This window comes from Salvelinus alpinus, chromosome 2 (assembly GCF_045679555.1).
Source record: "Salvelinus alpinus chromosome 2, SLU_Salpinus.1, whole genome shotgun sequence".
Classification (NCBI taxonomy): Eukaryota; Metazoa; Chordata; class Actinopteri; order Salmoniformes; family Salmonidae; genus Salvelinus; species Salvelinus alpinus.
In genome coordinates, this window is record NC_092087.1 from 20,835,907 (window position 1) to 20,856,335 (window position 20,429).

The following is a 20,429-nucleotide window of genomic DNA, read 5'->3' on the forward strand; positions in this document are numbered from 1 at the left end:
TAAATAAAATGCTAAATTGCCTGCTTTGTAATGTTGTAGACTATGTTACATTTTGCTAGGTTGAAACTATCATAATGAAAGCCACAAGTCCAGACAAGTGTTTATGTAAGTGATAATGCCCGAGAAGCCGGTGTTTGGAGGATACAGTGTATTCGGAAATTATTCAGACATCTTGACTTTTTCCACATTTTGTTACGTTACAACCTTATTCTAAAATTGATTAAATTATTTTGTTCCCCTCATCAATCTACACACAGTACCCCATAATGACAAAGTGAAAACAGGTTTTTAGAAATGTTTGAAAATGTATAAAAATCTAAAACAAATATATCTTATTTACGTAAGTATGCAAACCTTTTGCAATGAGACTCGAAATTGAGCTCAGGTGCATTCCGTTTCCATTGATCATCCTTGAGATGTTTCTACAACTTGATTGGAGTCCACCTGTGGTAAATTCAATTGATTGGAAATGATTTGGACAAGCACACACCTGTCTATGTAAGGTCCCGCAGTTGACATTGCATGTCAGACAAAAACCAAGCACTGAGGTAAAAGGAATTGTCTGTAGAGATCTGAGACAGGATTGTGTCGAGGCACAGATCTGGGGAAGGGTACCAAAACATTTCTGGAGCATTGAAGGTCCCCAAGAACACAGTGGCCTCCATCATTCTTGAATAGACGAAGTTGGGAACCACCAAGACTCTTCCTAGAACTGGCCGCCCCGGCCAATCTGAGCAATCAGGGGAGAAGATCCTTGGTCAGGGAGGTGACCAAGAACCCGATGGTCACTCTGAAAGAGCTCCAGAGTTCCTTTGTGGAGATGGGAGAAACTTTCATAAGGACAACCGTCTCTGCAGCACTACCAATCAGGCCTTTATGGTAAAGTCCATCTGGCCGATGGAAGCCACTCCTTAGTTAAAGGCACATGACAGCCCTCTTGGAGTTTGCCAATAGGCACCTAAATACTCTCAGAACATGAGAAAAAAGATTTTCTGGTCTGTTGAAACCAAGATTGAACTCTTTGGCCTAAATGCCAAGCGTCACGTCTGGAGGAAACCTGACACCATCCCTACAGTGAAGCATGGTGGTGGCAGCATCATCTGTGGGGATGTTTTTCAGCAGCAGGGACTAGGAGACTAGTCAGGATCGAGGGAAAGATGAACGGAGCAAAGTACAGAGAGATCCCTGATGAAAACCTGCTCCAGAGCTCTCACGACCTCAGACTGGTGCAAAGGTTCACCTTCCAACAGGACAAAGACCCTAAGAACACAGCCACGACAACGCAGGAGTGGCTTCAGGACAAGTCTATTAATGTCCTTGAGTTTCCCAGCCAGAGCCAGGACTTTAACCCGGTTGAACATATCTGTAGAGACCTGAAAATAGCTGTGCAGCAATGCTCCCCATCCAACCTGACAGAGCTTGAGAGGATCTGCAGAGAAAATTGGGAGAAACTCCCCAAATATAGGTGTGCCGAGCTTGTAGCGTTGTACCCAAGAAGACTCAAGGCTGTAATCGCTTCCAAAAGTGCTTCAACAAATTACTGAGTCACGGGTCTGAGTACTTATGTAAATGTAATATTTCAGTTTTCTATTTTAATACATTTGCTAAAGTTTCTAACAACCTGTTCTTGCTTTGTCATTATAGGGTATTGTGTGTAGATTGATGAGGATTTTTGGGGGCTTAATCAATTTTAGATTATGTCTGTAACCTAACAAAATGTGCAAAAAGTCTAGGGGTCTGAATACTTTCCGAATGCACTGTATATAGTCTTGTGAGTGCGCATAGAGTCAGTGCAAGATAGGGTCAATGCAGATAGTCGGGGTAACCATTTAATGAACTATTTAGCAGAATGACGGCTACTTAGCAGTCTAAAGGCTTTGGGGTAGAAGCTGTCTCGAAGCCTGTTGGTCCAATGATACAACAATTACAGTTGAAGTCGGAAGTTTACATACATCTTAGCCAAATACATTTAAACTCAGTTTTTCACAATTCCTGACATTTAAACCTAGTAAAAATTCCCTGTCTTAGGTCAGTTAGGATCACCACTTTATTTTAAGAATGAAATGTCAGAATAATAGTAGAGAGAATGATTTATTTGAGCTTTTATTTCTTTCATCACATTCCCAGTGGGTCAGAAGTTTACATACACTCAATTAGTATTTGGTAGCATTGCCTTTAAATTGTTTAACTTGAGTCAAACATTTCGGGTAGCCTTCCACAAGCTTCCCACAATAAGTTGGGTAAATTTTGGCCCATTCCTCCTGACAAAGCTGGTGTAACTGAGTCAGGTGTGTAGGCCTCCTTGCTCACACACGCTTTTTCAGTTCTGCCCACAAATTTTCTTTAGGATTGAGGTCAGGGCTTTGTGATGGCCACTCCAATACCTTGACTTTGTTGTCCTTAAGCCATTTTGCCACAACTTTGGAAGTATGCTTGGGGTCATTGTCCATTTGGAAGACCCATTTGCGACCAAGCTTTAACTTCCTGACTGATGTCTTCAGATGTTGCTTCAATATATCCACATTATTTTCCTACCTCATGATGCCATCTATTTTGTGAAGTGCACCAGTCCCTCCTGCAGCAAAGCACGCCTACAACATGATGCTGCCACCCCCGTGCTTCACGGTTGGGATGGTGTCTTCGGCTTGCAAGCCTCCCCCTTTTTCCTTCAAACATAACGATGGTCATTATGACCAAACAGTTCTATTTTTGTTTCATCAGACCAGAGGACATTTCTCCAAAAAGTACGATCTTTGTCTCCATGTGCCGCCATGTGTCCCCATGTGCATTTGCAAACCGTTGTCTGACTTTTTTATGGCGGTTTTGGAGCAGTGGCTTCTTCCTTGCTGAGCGGCTTTTCAGGTTATGTCGATATAGGACTTGTTTTACTGTGGATATAGATACTTTTGTACCTGTTTCCTCCAGCATATTCAAAAGGTCCTTTGCTATTGTTCTGGGATTGATCTGCACTTTTCACACCAAAGTGCATTCATCTCTAGGAGACAGAATGTGTCTCCTTCCTGAGCGGTATGACGGCTGCGTGGTCCCATGGTGTTTATACTTGCATACTATTGTTTGTACAGATGAACGTGGTACCTTCAGGCGTTTGGAAATTGCTGAGTTTGAAGGTAGGCCTTGAAATAGATCCACAGGTACACCTCCAATTGACTCAAGTGATGTCAATTAGCCTATCAGAAGCTTCTAAAGCCATGACATCATTTTCTGGAATTTTCCAAGCTGTTTAAAGGCACAGTCAACTTAGTGTATGTAAACTTTTGACCCACTGGAATTGTGATACAGTGAAATATAAGTGAAATAATCTGTCTGTAAACAATTGTTGGGAAAGTTACTTGTGTCATGCACAAAGTAGATGTCCTAACCGACTTGCCAAAACTATAGTTTGTTAAGAAATTTGTGGAGTGGTTGAAAAATGAGTTTTAATGACTCCAACCTAAGTGTATGTAAACTTCCAACTTCAACTGTATCAGATATGCAGTGAGCTGCCACCTGATGTGTGTAGAGCTGTGAAGATCTATCTGTGGTGAAGACCTATTCATCTCATCAGTATCCCCATTAGACAGACAGAGAGAGAGAGAGATGCACAAGCCCTGTGACTCACTCCAAATCATTTCATTCAAGTCAAAAATAATGAAGCACATAATATCTGAAACATCTGAAAAAAATGACCTGCATAGAAGGGGGAGAGAAAAACCAAGCAGGAGAATCCTTGATCAGCATGAAATGGCTGTTTGGTTTTATATCTCCAAGAAGAGGGGGTGTTTTTACTTCCAAACCCCCCAATGTAACGTGTAGACTAGATACTGAATGTGCTGCTTGCTTACTGTTTCCCATCATATTAAATCATACAAACAGCTGTTAGCAGGCTGGAGAGCAGCTTAACATACTTAACTGGTCAAAAAGCCAGTAAATTACTGACAGAATGACGTGTAATTAAAAGTCTCTGCCACTTTACCTCGCGCTTCACACCTACAGTGGCGCGGGACGAGAGCGAGCAACTCCCACCCCGCTAATTAGCATTATCAGTGAAATGGTAGGGTTTGACTCATTAGTTCCATGTGCATTTAATTAGAGGCTGGCTGAAATTGGATTTAACTTATTACTTTTTCATGGATCACTTTCTTGTCATCACTTCAAATTGGATTGCAGCCCCAGGTAACTAATTATGCCAGCCGCAGGATCAGGAGTGGAGAAATAGGTCATTAGGCACAACACTGTCGGACCCTCGCTGATAGTCCACTCGCACCGCGGAGGAAGAAGGGGAAAAAAGAGGCTTGTTTGTGGCATTGCTTTGGAGCCTGCTCAGTTAACTATGCCACACTGCAAGGGTTCCTGGGTAGGCACCCAGCGCCTACATTGGAATATGTGAATGCAACTGGGCTGAAGATGTTATGTCAACATGGTTCCAGTGCCATCAGTGTAATGCCTAGATTAGACTTGTTCTGTTCCAGGTCTGGATGGTGGCCTTGATGGGCCTTCATTTTTCATGTCACTAGTACTATTAGGTACTGGGAGGTGCTGTAGGCTGCAAGCCAGCCTCTCTTTTATATATGAACTCTCCATTAAGAAAGTTGACTTTTAGTTGCCAGTATTAGCAGGTCAGAAAATACAATCCTGAGAATGTTTGTGTAGTTGGACTAAAAACAGATCATGTTAATGGCCTTGACAAATAACCTATCCCCCTTTATAATTATTATATTTTTGGTTGTAGACAGATTGTTTGTACCACAGGCAAATGCGTCACACAGGGCGGCAGACTACTGAAAAAATTCCCTTGTTGAATCTTTTGTGTGTTCTCTGAAAGCAACTTGTAAAGATCACTTCTTTCTTAGTTCTACTGAAGCTGAGTCCTTGAAGCTGGCGAGCAACGGAAAACAAGAAAAGAGAAACTGCTTTTGTATGGTTTCCTGACTTCCTCTCTTCACTGAAATGATGCGTTGGCTTCCTTTTAATATTTAAATGAAATGATCATGATTCATTTGATAGGTCATCTTGTCAGCATCCTCTGATAGATTTTGCATTGAACATATTCATGATATCAAGGGAGCAGTGCTTGTTATTCTTCAGAAATAAGACGGGAAAAAACATGAGCCCATTATCTACCGTACATTTCTGCCAGGTGAATCTCTCTCTCTCTCCCCCTCTCTGTTTTACAGAGGGCATCTCCAGGTCAATAGATAATGTATTTTCAGTTTTACATGATGAAAGCCTTTTAAGTTTTGGCCCCCTCCCCTCCGCCGCTCATATCCTTCATTTGTGGTCTTTGGGGGAGTGTTGTGTGACAGAATGCAGGGGCCACACCTCTCTCTGACAGGGGAGGAGAAACCGCCAGCTTGCTCTGCTACTGTTGTTTGTAGTAGACCTATGGCATCGTCCTGACACATGTACACCACAGTGCTCCAATCTGTAAATCATTAGACTGCCGGCTGGACCTCCACCAGCGCTCTAAAGCAATCAGAGGCAGCATTCCGAGGAGCTCCCTCCTGCAGCCCAGCCGCCCTGTGGTTCGGAGTGCTATCCGTGGCCCACTACCGTGGCTAGGTGAGGTGACAATGAGCCCGGGCTCGGCCCACTCTGGCTCCCTGCCAAACGGAGGAAGGCCAGCTGAGATAACGGGACAATTGAGGCGGACACAGCCTCTCTGTGATGAGCACCCAAGCTGTGAACCTCACCCCAAATGAACCAAGTTGTTCGTTTTAAACAGACACGTTCAGGTTCAGACAATCAAGACCAGAGTGGATGGATAATCCTTTCAGTGGTCAGTAAGCAGAAACCAAGCCTACTCCTAGTGTTGAATGAGGATTGAAATGGGAATGTTCTGACAGATACTGTGCTATAAGGCCATGTCTAGACTTCACAGTTCAGGCAGCTTTAGTATTCTGATCATAGAATTCCGAACGAGTCATGCATCTACACTTACTGTACATTCAAATGTGTCTACAGTGTCCACAGTCTGTCCAGTTTCCCTTTTCCCGCGCTATATTCAAATGGCAGTATGCATTCTACAAACGGTGGAATAGGCTAAATATGATCATAAAATAACAACTGATGGCAGTAGCTAACTACTGTAGCTAACTAGCCAGCTAACCTCTGTAGCTAGCCAGAAAGCTAGCAAGCAATGCTAAAGGGATTGCAAACAGGATAGCTTAACTCTAGCCAAAATATTTTCTATTTATTAGCTAGCTGGCTAGCATTTACACACTAAGAACATATTTCCTCCAACATTATAATGAAAGGTGCCTCTCGGTCCCAAAACACGTTTTCTGGATACTTGTGGGAGTGCCGATGACATTGCCCACTGTATGCGCTTTCGGTAGCCTGATTGCGTCCAGACTGAGGAGAAATACACACACAATGCATCCATGACCACTTCCAGATCTGAACACAAAGCGACTTTTGTGCGTCTAGACCGGTCTTTTCAATGCGATCTTCGTATTCTGATAGCAGAAGTCGCATGTAAGTGTCAAGTGTAAACACGACCTAAGAGACATCAATATTTTTCAGGTTCAACAGCACAGTTGAACACTGTTTTTAGGTTCAAAATCAAATCACATACATCTGTGCGTGTGTGTATGTGCATGATTCCGTGTGTCTCTGTCTTTGAGGTGATTTAATATGCCAGGAATGATCAGCACAGAGCTGATCCCTGCATCCGTGTGTAACCAGGGATCAGGATGTCTTTTTCACCGCTTGTTTTTCTTGTCATATCATAAAAATGTATTATGTGTACTGTATATATTAGAAACAGGTTTGGATCATTCTGTCAGAATGAAGTCATCCCTTGTATTTCCAGGCAGTCTGTTTCAGCCTGTTAGTGAGCCTCAGCCATGCGATGACTGTCGGTCTGACTCCGGACTCCAGACACAGGGCTTTAAGCCACTGCCATTTGCAGGACCTTTTTTTATTCTGAGGACTGATGTTTCCCTTCAAGCTCTATCCCCCTCCCTGTCGCCCTGTCTCCCTGTCTCCCCCTCCCCCCAATCTTGTATCTTTGAATCATTCTCCCCCACAGTATCTTGATTTCAGCCATGTGTTGTTTGAAATGATTCACTCCCCCTTTTGGTGGGTAATGGGTGGATGCATGGACTGTAAGGACAGAGCATTAATAAACACCAAGAGCCATATCAAAAACATCCACTCATGCATCTCTACATTTAATTAACCTTTATTTACCAGGTTAGTCTTGTTGAGATAAAAGTATATTTTTCAAGAGAGACCTGGACCAAGGCAACTGCATCAACACATCAGTATCAGACAAACAGGCACATTAAATATAAACCAGGCGAAAATCACATCAATACAACAAGCAGTACGTCAGTAACGAACATGTTCACGACACAACTCGTTCATCTATTTGTATTGTGTGCTTCTCTAGGGACACGAGGTCCTGAAGTTTTAGATTGACTTGGATGGACTTTTACTACCAGGGGGATAACTGACCAGCCTGTTTAATTGACCAGCATAACTGACGCTTAACTGACCAGCATGCTTTTTAGGATTAATTTTGCTTTTTAGTGTATTGTGTACACTGATAGTTTCAGTTAGTGTTATCTACTCACCCTGTTTAGAGAGGGTCTACGTTCCTAAAACCATATATTAGAGATGTTCTGAATTGAATGACACTGTCCGTAGATATATGTACATCTATATTTGTGTTGGGCACTGAAGAGTACATGTTTATAGTCCACACCCTGGTAAATCATGTAACTATGACTTGTTCCTGGATACCAAATAGTTGGCATGGATGCACTCGTGCGCCCAAAATGTACTCTAACTAAGTATTTTTAGATGTAATCATAGCTCCCAGACGTGTCTTTTATAAATCCTGTAGGATAGAGATGACAGTTCCACTGCTCATTTCATTTGGCATCATTCATCTACAGGATAATTTTTTTCCTGAACAAAATGTCATGATGAGGCACTGTACTTCTTAATATAGTGTCTGATTCAAAAGAAGAACTCTATATGAATCAATCATGAAAGAATACGGCACAAAATTCCCCCACCCCCCTGAATTTATGTTGCACATCGCTGTAGATGTTCTTGTTTTGACTAAGTGAAAACCACAGCAGACGGAACACAAAGAAACACAAACTTCGTTCTGCGCTGGCTGGCATATCACCTCAAGGAAATATTTAGCAAATACAGACTACACAATGTGTTCTTTAATGTCTGAAACCAATAACATAATACATCCTTGTAACACATTGCAACAGGCATGACTTAATATGAGTTCACCTTGGCCAATAACCCTTCCCATTTCAGATGAGGCTAAAGTGCAGATGTCAGGGGTTAGAGAGAGGAGTTAAAGAGGTCTGTACACATTAGTTCAACCCAAAACTCAGAAGAAAGATTCTGAATTTCCAGTAAGTTTGTCTTTTCAGATACACCTTATAGGCTAGACCAGCAAAGACTGTACATAGAGCTGCTGTTGTTCGAGAAGTCACTCACCTGGGGTGTAATCAATAGTGTACACAATAGCAAACAGTTGCAAACACTTTTATGCAAATTCAGGTAGGTTATTCCCCATTTCATTCCGTTTGCTTCTGTTTGGTTCCTAGTGAATACACCCCTGGTCTGAAGACGCCTGGGTCTGTAAACAATGGTTTCCATTTCTCAGAGGGAACCCAACAATGTTTATTTTCTCATGATAAATGTTCAGGTTACACGTTCCTTTTGGTATAAGGTTTGACCATTTATCTTCTTTTTTTTTAAATACAGTTATTATTTAAATTTTAATTGTAACATGAGTTGGACATATCTAGTTATTTAGTATACCCTTGTTGATATGGCTTAGAAGGAATTTAGTCTACACCCCTTTATGTTGTTCACCCTCTGTGTTTGTATATGGGAGCTGTCATTGTCTTTAACCCCAGAACAAACCCTAGTTAGACGACCAGACGTTAACTCATACTTTCAATGTAATACAGGCAGGAAATGGAGTCTTTTATTATGTCATCTCACTGTGTCATAAGCACAATAATTATTTCTGGATCATCATGAAGAGGATGGGTGAAAGTTAAAACTGAAGGCTCAAGGATATTGATGATTCTCTGTATTGATAAAATATGTTTGGAGAAGAAATATATATGTATCACATCGATACACACCTATGTGTAATTACTGTACACAGTGCAGGCTCAGGCAGAGAAGGAGAAGAGTAGAGTGTGAGGGGGAGAGAGGGGAGGCTTGAACTGTATGTCTGCTAAATTTATCATGAGGCCTTTGGGAGCATTGAAATGAGAACAGTGGCCTATTACTGCTTAGAGAAGGTGTTTTATTGAGAATATGCCGACATGCCACCCCAGGGAGAGTGCTGGGGAGAAGAGTGGCCAGAGCCGAGATCACTGTGTGTGTGTGTGTGTGTGTGTGTGTGTGTGTGTGTGTGTGTGTGTGTGTGTGTGTGTGTGTGTGTGTGTGTGTGTGTGTGTGTGTGTGTGTGTGTGTGTGTGTGTGTGTGCGTGCGTGCGTGCGTGCGTGCGTGCGTGCGTGCGTGCGTCTTTGTCTGAGCCCTCTGAGTGTGTCAGATAGAAAGTACAGAGCCTTTTCTTCTTCTGCTTAATTATTCACTAAGATATGTATTGGAATTGTCACTTTTGACACTTGAGGTCTCCCAGTCAATTATTTATATAGGTCACCCAGTTTAACAAAGCTTGTTGTTAGTTATTAGCAGATGAGGGCAGTGGCTTGTTACTGTATGTATGGACTGTGTTTATTTGTGTTCTGTAATGTACGTATTCTATGAGCATTCCTTCATCCTTAGCCAAGCTTTTATGGACATCGATATGAACAGTTTTTTTTATGGCCATGTTTGAATGTGTTGTGCATGTTAACATGTTAATTAACTGAGTTATATGTTAATCCTGACTAAAGGTTTGTTTGAATGTCTTAGTATTTGTGTCTGAATGTATTTCATCCTTTTGATTCCTCTCAAACTGAACTGAATAGTTTTAAATAGTATATTTTCAGATTTATTTTCAGATTTATCATGGTTTAAAAACTATTATTTCAAAAAAGAGCAAAAATGTATGTATAATAGTTTTTTGGGGTATATTTATTTCTCTCCTTTCTCTCTCTCTCTTGTGCAGTTCATACATGTCCAGTAGAGGGCAGGGTCCTGTTTCCCCTTGTTCTCGTTTATATACTGGCTGTTGAACCATGTGATTCTATTAAGACAGCTAATTCTTATTATCGTGACTGAGTAGTAGTGATAGCACGAGAGGCAGGAGTAGTATCTGTTGTGTAGGGAAGTATTAGAACAAGTGATATTAGTAATCAGAGGAAAAATCATGTATTTTGGTAGATCATTGAGTTTTTTGCTTATTTTTACAAAGGGCAAAAATATTAAAGATACCCAGGAAAAAGATAGATGTGGTATCTGGAAAACGATAGATGTGGTATCAGGAAAAAATAGATGTGGTATCTGGAAAACGATAATGTGGTATCTGGAAAAAGAAACAAGTGATATCTTGAAAAATAAAGAAATTATGTAGTTAATGGAAAAGCTGTTTCTTACGCATAAAACAATATAAAAAAACACACAAAAAAACATTTATATTAAAAAGTATTTATTTTAGACTGAAATGCTTTTTTATGGTATTGCCCAACAAACAAACAAAATAATAATACAAATTTAAAAAATCAGCAAAGCATCTCAATTGTTTGTTGGCTGTTTGTTGTTCTCAGAATATAAAGTGAATTTGACTCTTTGTCCTGACGCTGTAAACAATTCCATTTACCAGAACAATAAAGTGTCTGATAGCAGGCTAGTTTCTTTCTTTCAGCTGTATAGCTGTGTTTACTTATCTGTTGTTTAATTAAAGGGCTTCTTTTCTTTAGGCATCCATTGTTTCAATAGGTCAAAGGGTTAACAGCCGTCAACTGTGTATTCTTTTTCAAAGGGGCCCCACACAAAGGCATGGGTTCACCTGCAGCTCAGCCTGAGGCTCCCTATTGTGTAGGCCATTTGAATTGATTATGTTTAGGGGGCTGGTTGTGATTGGTGGAGAAGGGCGTGGTTGATTGGGTAGTTTTGTATCTTGTCAGCCAGGGAGCAACCTTGCACGTGCAATCTGTCTGTATCCCGAGGAAGCCTGGAGACGCCACAGAACAGCACTGTCCGCCTGCCTCTCTGCCTGCCTCTTTGCCTTTCATTCTCTCTCTCTCGCTCCTCTCCGCTCCACTCCACACTGCACGGCCCAGATCTCTGTTTACCCTGCCAGCTAAATGGAGTTTGTCAGGTTTGTCAATATGATTGATTCTGCAATTTTGCCAGCTTTCTTGTATAAAACTTGACAATGTCATTTGTCCAGGGAAAAGATGGGGGCTTTTGTCTATCTGTTGTTGATGTTCTATCATTGTAATTGGTTAATTTTGTCATGCAGTTTGTTTAAGGAGAGAATGGATCCAGGTTTTAGTGTGTTCTGTAGATAGGGACAGAGTACAGGCTTTCCCTGAAGGCTGTTACACTACAAGTATTTTGTGATTTGTGGGGAGATGCTGTGTTTTTAAAGATAGGCTATGTGTTGTTTAGATGTTTGTGTTTACCTGCTGATAGTTGCTGATGCCATTCAGAGATATGGTTTTCATTTGCTGAATTGTCCTTCAACAAATGAAATGTTCAAATGTTTTGTGTATTATTTTGTGTATTTAGATTCACTTTACATTAAGTAACACTTTACATTAAGGCAACACTTTACATTAAGGTAACACTTTACATTAAGGTAACACTTTACATTAAGGTAACACTTTACATTAAGGCATCACTTTACATTAAGTAACACTTTACTTTAAGGTAACACTTTACATGAAGTTGCTCATATGCCAGTTTAGATATACTGTAGTAGGATTCTAGTTATGTTTGTTTCTTTATTCTTACACTGTACTAACCAGATCATCAGGCTCTGGTACTGCAGTATGTGTTGTTAAGATGTGGAAAGTTCTAGGAAAGGCTGTGCGACATGTTTGTATTTTAGCTGTGAAGTTGTTTATCACATATTATTATTTCATATATTCTGCATCCCAGTGTGTTACTAACAAGCACATGTAGCCCTCAGCTTCAGTAGGGCATGCTGTTATTGTTTACTGTTAGTTATACATGAGATATTCACAGTTTGTGTGTGTTTGTGAGCTGAGTGTGTGTGTGTGCCGGTCAGACCTGGCTCCCACTCAGGCTATGGACAGTGTCCCTGTCAAGTGAAGGAGGCAGCGAGGTGATGGGGGGTTGATCCTCTCCTCACTCTGTCACTTGAAATTAAGGGAGAAGGAGGCACAACTCTATATTTGACACTGCCACTACGAAACCATTTTAGCCAGACTCAATCATTTGAAATGTCAGAACTGACATTTTTCCTGAAACATTTTTTTTTGTGTGCGTGCACACGCACGTGAACACATGCATACGTGGGTGTGCTTGCTCCTGCATGCGTGTGTGTAGTAAAGGGGGCGGAGAATGAAATGAGAGATAAAGTTGAACCTTTCTACACCAACTTCCCTCTCTTCCCTGGTGGTAGATTTGAACCCCATGAAACACCCCTTAGATATTAGACAGAGGACTGTTATTTACTTTGTGGTGCTGGTTGAACTTTTAATGTGAGAGCCTTCAGAGTCTTCCAAAACAACAACATTTTCAATTAATATATTAACACATGCTTAAAGAAAATCATTTTCCTCACTTTTGAGGCTAATGTCTTCACCTTCTACCCCCTCTGCCATGTTTGTACTGAGCTCCAGACTGTGTCTGAACAGCCCCGGCGATGAGAGGGTGTGTCTGTACTGGTAGAGTTTAGAGAGAGAGGGTGAATTTGTCTGGCAGAGGTCGGTGGAGGTTAACATCAGATGTGAGGAAAATGAAGCCTAAACAGCCAGTGTGCACTGTAATGCTGTGCAGCTGCACTGGCTGGGCTGGGGGTGCAGTTTGGGAGAGCTGGAGTGCGAGCTGATTGGGATGACATTTTGTAATCAAAGTTGATTTATTGTTCATTAGTAGTGCATTAGCCCTTTCAGGCAGGGCCATTATTTGTGCAACGGCCTGTCAAGGCAAGAGGCTGCCAGCACCTGTCATTTCTAAACCATGACATAGGCAACCAGATATTACCCTGTACCCAGAGAAGCGGGCATGGTGGCAGCCGACAGCCAGCGAGAGCCCACAGCGCTCTGGGATATCCTTTACAGGAGTGGCCACTGCTTTGTTGTGTGAGTGAGTGAGTGAGTGAGGGGGAATAGTTGACCGGTGATATAGAAAACCACCAGCTGCTCTCTGCTGTTCTCCTGACTCCTCGCTGGATTGAGGAACGTTTTGACATGAAAACAGCTTTTGTTGCGTTAGGTACATTACTGCTCATTTCTCTTGGTCACAGTGTCTCTATATCAGATAGGTGGATTTTGTCAACACAAAAGATGTTATGTATTTCAAAGTATGGAGATAGTATGTTAACAGTATGATTAGGCTACATGGTGTATAGACAGTGATATGGTGTAACAAAATAAACTAGTCTATATATGCCACTTGTCCTGTCCTGCTCTGCTACTAGAAAGCATTATGTGATACTGTGTTAATTACTGCTGTGCTCCTCAAATAACATAATATATGTTTTCTTTGTGGAAGTAGTTGTGGAATGATTCAGTAGGCTGTATGCAGATATAAGAGGAGGCATATGTGTTAGATCTAGATTTATCTCTGGATGGTTTTCACACATTCTGTGAACCAGCTGCTGGCTTCTCCCCTTTTTATTATTATGAATTGGCCACGTGGTTTTTCTGACTCACAAAAGACAACAGCACAAGCAATGTAAAAAAAAGGCCTACACAATTTGTGGCCCCTTGTCTGCCGTCATGGAAACAAGGATTAGGTTTGCGTTGCTGGTGTGCAGAGTATGGAAACAATCTGCATGAGGATGTCAGGCATTGTCTTTGGGTACATTTTCATTTGAAGGGGATTTTAAAGGCTGTGATCTTAATTAAATCTCAACTGATCCAAATAATGCATCTGAAGGCACGCAGGGTTGCGTAATGGTGCTGAGCTGATAAACCATAAATCACGGGCACACGGAGGTACACAGGATGAGAAGAGGGGGTAGCACCCACTGGGTCTGGGACAAGGTGAATGGGCTGGTGAATGGTGCTATTGTAGGCACTAGAGTTGTCATCTCCTGTTTTAATTTTGTGTCTCAACCTAGCGTGGTAAGTGCTTGAAAGGTCAGAAAGAGTGACAAGATATGTTATCAGTGAAAATGGAACGGAAAGCCTCATAAAAAAAATTATAATTTATAATCAAAAGTATGTTGGATTTCAGGGCTTAGAGTTTTTGAAGAAGTCGTTTTTTATCACTCACTTTGAAACATAAGTCAGATACTTGTATACAGGTGTATAGTGTCCATATTTTATTATCACATCATTTTAGTGCAATCTCTATCAGTGAATACAGTGGAACATAAAGACAAACTGAAAGAATCCTCCTTTTATTCAGTAATATGCTCTTACTACAGCCAACTACAGGAAATTGTGTGTGTGTGTGTGTGTGTGTGTGTGCGTGTGTGTGTGTGTGTGTGTGTGTGTGTGTGTGTGTGTGTGTGTGTGTGTGTGTGTGTGTGTGTGTGTGTGTGTGTGTGTGTGTGTGTGTGTGTGTGTGTGTGTGTGTGTGTGTGTGTGTGTGTGTGTGTGTGTGTGTGTGTGTGTGTGTGCACGCATGTGTCAGGGTGGGGGCCATTGCACTGGGCACCTGCAGTGGCGGCTGCCCAGAGTGTGGGAAAGAGATGACACCACTCAGCTCTACTGTTATTGTTGGGGTGAGAGGCTAGCTCACTTCCCCGTGTAGTTTGTTTGTTTTACGGAACGCTGGCCCAGCTTTGCTGAAAACTTGTTTGTTTGTGGTTTAAAAGTTAATTAAAATGCAATCTTGAGTTTTGTTTTTACAGTTGTTGCGTATCGTTTCAATCCCCCCGCAGAATATATATAGCAAATGGGCAGAAAATATGTCGGTGATTATCCAGTTTATCTGAACTGTAAACTTTTTTAAAGCAGCTTGAATTTGGATGACAGAGAGGAATTAGATTAGCCAAACCAGGATGGGTAACGTTAGCTCTGTCTCCTTGTGTTCTTTGTCATGCATGTTGTAGTCTGGGACTACATACATTGGTTATTGTGAGATTATTATTATTATTATGATTATTATTATTATTATATTTGTTTGATAGTAATACACACAAATACACCAAAAATACAATATAAGAAACAGTCTTTGGTTGATCCTTTTTTTCCATCAGAGAAAACATGCTTGACATATTCTCTAAACCGCTATCCACCTTCAATATTTCAATAAACCTGAACAATGAGGAATGAGTAATTCATTCCGATCTTGTCGAAGACTAATTATGTTCATGCATCACTTCAATACAATGCCTCCCGTGAAATCCTCCTTTCGGAGACATTTTCATGCTCGAGATTATACGCTATTCAAGACGGAGCGCCATTACTATTCAAATGTCTCAGGCCAAGGTAAACCAACAGCATCAAACAGGCCTCTGATTTCTCAAGGGTTTGTTATTTTCTACTTCTCCATTCTATTTGATGTCCTTACAAAACAAGATCACACCAGGGAGAAAGATATAAAAAATGTTTAAAAAAATTCTTCATCTAACCTGGTCCTTCATGGCTAGTTTAATTTCAGCGATGGTCTCATTGAAGTTGGCTTGTTTTTCGTTTTTCTATTCTCCTTAATTGCCCCTGTATCACCAGGAGGGAGGCTAGCTTCATGTCTCATGCTTGGGTCTGCTTCCTCTCTCTCTCTCTCTCTCTCTCTCTCTCTCTCTCTCTCTCTCTCTCTCTCTCTCTCTCTCTCTCTCTCTCTCTCTCTCTCTCTCTCTCTCTCTCTCTCTCTCTCTCTCTCTCTCTCTCTCTCTCTCTCTCTCGCGCTCTCTCGCGCTCTCTCGCTCTCTCTCTCTCTTTCTCTCTTTCTCTCTGTCTCTCTGTCGCTCTCTCACCACGCTTTGACCTTTGGCTTCTGGGGGAACGCTGGTTGAAGAGCGTCTTCATTAAGTGTGAATCAGTGAATTCCCGACGTCGTCAGATGTGTGGCCGATGTTTCCTCATTAGAATATCATTTCCATGCTTGTTCTCGGTGGTGACGCACAAAGAGAAGTTGGCGTAGTGTACTTTAAAGGCAGCAGAGGCTCCCATCACTGTGTGCTGTGGCCTACCTTCACTCTGAACACGCTCCTGCTCTGTTCTCCAGGCAGCACGGCATCAGACGCTGCCTGGTACACTAACCTCTCTCAGTCAAAGAAAAATGCGTTGTTTGAGGATAAAGTGTAGTAAATATATTCTATTTTTGACATGTGGCTAGCCTGTTGTTAGTTCAGCTGCCGTTTTAATAATGACAGATACATGAGCTATTACTGCTGTATTTGGATTGTACTGTGACAATTCAAACTGTCACAGTTTGCATATTTGATAAAAAATATTCGTATAATTTTTTTTATATCGTTGTAATTACGTACTGTACAACCATGCGCTACAATTTATTGAGTACACATACTGTATGGACTTTAAGTGCCTGTGTGTGCATGTTTGAGTTTTTGAATGCTTATGTGTGTGTGTGATTGTGTTAGTTACTCACACTGCAGCTGTGTGAGAATGTTCCAGGTTTAATGTTTATATACGCGAGGCACCTGGAGAGTACCACACCTTACTGAAATTCATAAACGTCAGCTGTTTCTGGCATGCCCAGAATGTCTTCTTTTTCACACCCACATATTGGTGTACAAGTAGCTGCTCAAAGAAACTCTCCTAGTATTAGTTCTCTGTGAATTATCCAGACCGACACAGAATTCTCCCTCAGACTCTCTTCAGATGTACATATATTTCTGTGCATCATCTGGAGTCGTGATGTTAACCAGAAATAAGTGAGTATGCCATATGGAGAGCGTTCTAAATGGAGAGTGGCGTCTTGTGTTTGTGTTAAATAGGCATGATACACCAGCCAGGGGCCACATTTTTCACTTAAAGTGCTCCTTCCCCTCAATAGCCCCCTGTCTCAGTCAGATTTTCACTCATTCAACACACTGGATTAAATGGTAGTAGTTACAATGATCAATAGGTAAGAACCGTACATTCCTTCTTGCTGCTAATGACCTCAGTAGTAATGTGTAATAAAATGTGGGCTGTAATAGCCGCTTGCCGGGGCTCAGCCTGCCATCCCTTGGTGTCTAGGGGTAGTTACAGTGGACCAGACCCCCCTTCCATGACAAAGAAAGGTGTGAGGCTGCTTGAACCAGAGGATGTGCTGCTCAAGGTGTAAAAATAATGAAATTAATTTAATGAAATTCCAATCCAATTTGTAATGAAATTGTCAGTTATTAAGTGTGAAATGGTGTAAAATGTGTAAAAAGTGTTAATTCTATTTTTCTACGCTGGATCTTTATGTTAGACTCTATAAAACATGTACTATCAAAGATGCATAATACAAATGGTTAACTACATGTGAAAATAACCCTGGTTACATTTACTGCCCTAACATGACAATAAAAGTAGTCAAATCTAAAGTAGATAGTTTCACTAATGTAATGTAATGTAAAGCATCAAAGAAGATCCATTATTATTTATCCTTGGTGTGTGAGGTAATTGTTAGTGGTGCTGAGGCAGTTCTATATCTATCGCATCACGTAAAGGGCTTATACTGTAGCGAGACATGTTGCCCGGTTGACCTTCAAAATAGTTGATCAAAATGAGTGATGCTGAGAAAAAAGGACATCAGTGCATAATGACTGTGAAATTAGGAACGGGGGTCTTGGCTATGCAAATGACAGGACAAGCCATGTGAAAAAGTCAAGATGGACTGCATATTAAGACATAATACAGGAGGAATTCATATAGCATTTTCATCCTCTCGTCGCCTCCCACTGAAAATGAGAAATGTTAAGTGCGTTGGGTCCTGGGTGGTGCGTGACCTCCTCGAGTTTCCCCTACAGGAGGACAAAACACCTCTAATCTCGCAGCGCGGAGCAGCTCTCAATGAGGTTTACAGAGAGCGTCAGCGCCACCGCGTCCTGTTTGACGCTACTACACTTTCCAGTGCCGTGAGAGTACAAGCTGCTCATTATGACCCATTTAGTTTTTGTTTTCTGTTCTAGTGGGGGACATGATTCAGGTGATATGCATGCAGCGTGTACCAGCGAACGCCTCTCCTGCTAGATAGATTGGAAACAGCTAAATGACATTCAGAGATGCATGGACATTTCAAAGGTCCGTCATTAGCTATGAGGTCACAGTACAATTTGGGTAACCTTGGTGAAGACTGACTGTCAGCTCTAATGTCCGCTCTATCAGCCGGCGACATCAGCCTCAGAGACGCAGAGCACGGGTTTACCACACATACACACACACACACACACACACACACACACACACACACACACACACACACACACACACATACACACACACCGCGACATGTTAACAGTTGCAAATGTGAGACGGCTATCAAGTACATCTCAGTAGCTGTTTGTCACTAAGATGTCAGTGAAAAGGGCTTTTAATGGTATGGCACATCACAGCAGTGAGTGGCAGCATCCAGACACTCTGAGAAGCCACAAAGCCGCCAGAGCAATTAAGGCAGCCTGACAACTGTGGGGAACTGTGGGGTTCTTTCAGTGTCATAACAAATCACTTGTTTTGAAGAGTCATCCACTCACACCTTTCTGTTGGAGTTAGTTAGGGGCCTGTGTCAGTATGTGTGTCCTCCTCCTGTCATGGCGCCGCAGCTTTATTTGTACATTAAATAAATTGCCGTTGACAATATTCTAATGAAATGACATGGTTTATGTACACAGGTACGTTGTAGCCTACAGTGTGTGGCCTATCTTTGCATTTGCTGGTGTAGTAGCAGATCACCTCAACAGAAACAATCAAACCTTGGACAGCCTGTTAGTGTTAGGTTGTGTGTGTCTGTCTGGACAGGGCTGTTGTGCTGAAGGTCGGGGGGGGGGCTGTTGTAGAGTTTCCACAGGCTTACTGCAGGCCATCTCCTGTCATTACTCCTGTGTCTAGTATCGTGTCATTACTGCTCAGGGGGTGTAGCATCTCTTGCTGTGATGACACTCCAGGTGATTTCTCCAGTACAGACCAGAGGGGTTGAGGATCTATCCTGGGCTCTCATTTCAGTGGCTGTTATAGTGTGTGTAACTCCTGACAAGTGGTCTGGTTGAGCTGCTGTAGTCTATACTGTCTCTGCTTGTTGTCCTCCAGCTCACTTTCTTTGCTGTGGTCATATAGTCCTATAAAGCATGTATCCTGGCTATGTCAGTCATATACTACACCACTGTCTCAGTAGACCAGGTTAGTGACTGCTCTGCCCACCCCCCCACCCCCACTCTCTCTCTCTCTCATAGGTTCCAGTGTCAGTGGCTATGATGACACCCCAGGTAATAACGCCTCAGCAGATGCAGCAGATACTCCAGCAGCAGGTCCTGAGCCCTCAGCAGCTCCAGGTGCTCCTGCAGCAGCAACAGGCCCTCATGTTACAACAGGTAAACACACGGGACATTCATACTGTCCATAAAACACATCAACTTCCTCACACCAACCACCATACTGTGCACTGGCGTTCCTTCTGAACATCTGACTGTATCAAATAGAGAACAGCCAGAGTGCTGAAAGTATCCCCGCGGCCCACTGCTGAGTTTAGCTTGGCCCTGATGGATTGATTGGTTGGTGAGCTGTCACTCAGACGTAGCTCCAATGTCTTTTGCAGCAGCAAATCCAAGAGTTCTACAAGAAGCAGCAGGAACAGCTCCACCTCCAGCTCCTCCAGCAGCAACATGCGGGCAAGCAGAGTAAAGAGGTAGGCTCACTATGATGACATCATCACCTCCACCGCCGCTATGCATGCCATCGCTTTACTCAACTCGTATGTTGCCCCGGTGGTACGATCCTCAGCCAGCCAAGCCCAGAGCTCAGAGCAGAGTGTGGAAGGCATGTCTTCTCTCCCTCTCACCATCTGTTCAGAGGCTGTGGTTTTTAAGAAGAAAAAATGAGAGAGAGAATCAAGTGCAGTTCTGCTTCTGATTAGCATGTCAGGCACGATGGGTAAATACCAGTAATAACTGAATAAACCAGGAATACTGATAATCCCTCTTCATTCCAGGGGATGAGGCTCGTACTGCTTCTCAGGCAATTAAATAAATAACTACATTTTGTTGCTGTTTAATTGTTTGTCTCTCCAGTAAACAAGTGTCTTACAACATAGAGAGTGCCCTTCACCCCCTTGTAGGAAATACTGAAAGGAAGGGAAAAGAAAGGCAGAAATCTGAGAGGCTTGCTTGGTAATTAACATGCAAATGAAACGGGCAGAGAAGGTGTGTAATTGTGAGATATCAGTACGCTCCAAGCTTTGTTGTGTTGCCCACGCTCTCCTT

General features: G+C 42.1%; 1 protein-coding gene across 12 annotated transcripts in view; it reads left to right on the forward strand.

The window, feature by feature from the left end:
• LOC139556251 (forkhead box protein P1-B-like) overlaps nucleotides 1-20,429 on the forward strand; it is a 247,220-nt gene that overhangs the window by 174,363 nt on the left and 52,428 nt on the right. For 8 of the 12 annotated variants that reach the window (XR_011671095.1, XM_071370018.1, XM_071370029.1 and 5 more), the window contains 2 exons: nucleotides 19,404-19,541; nucleotides 19,766-19,855. Coding sequence is in view for 11 of the 12 variants with exons in the window: in XM_071370018.1 (XP_071226119.1) it covers nucleotides 19,404-19,541; nucleotides 19,766-19,855 (228 nt within the window). In the remaining variant the exon portion in view is untranslated. Of the gene's footprint in view, nucleotides 1-11,018; nucleotides 11,259-19,403; nucleotides 19,542-19,765; nucleotides 19,856-20,429 lie in introns of those variants that run through there. The other 4 variants (XM_071370040.1, XM_071370008.1, XM_071370056.1 and 1 more) reach the window with 3 other exon arrangements.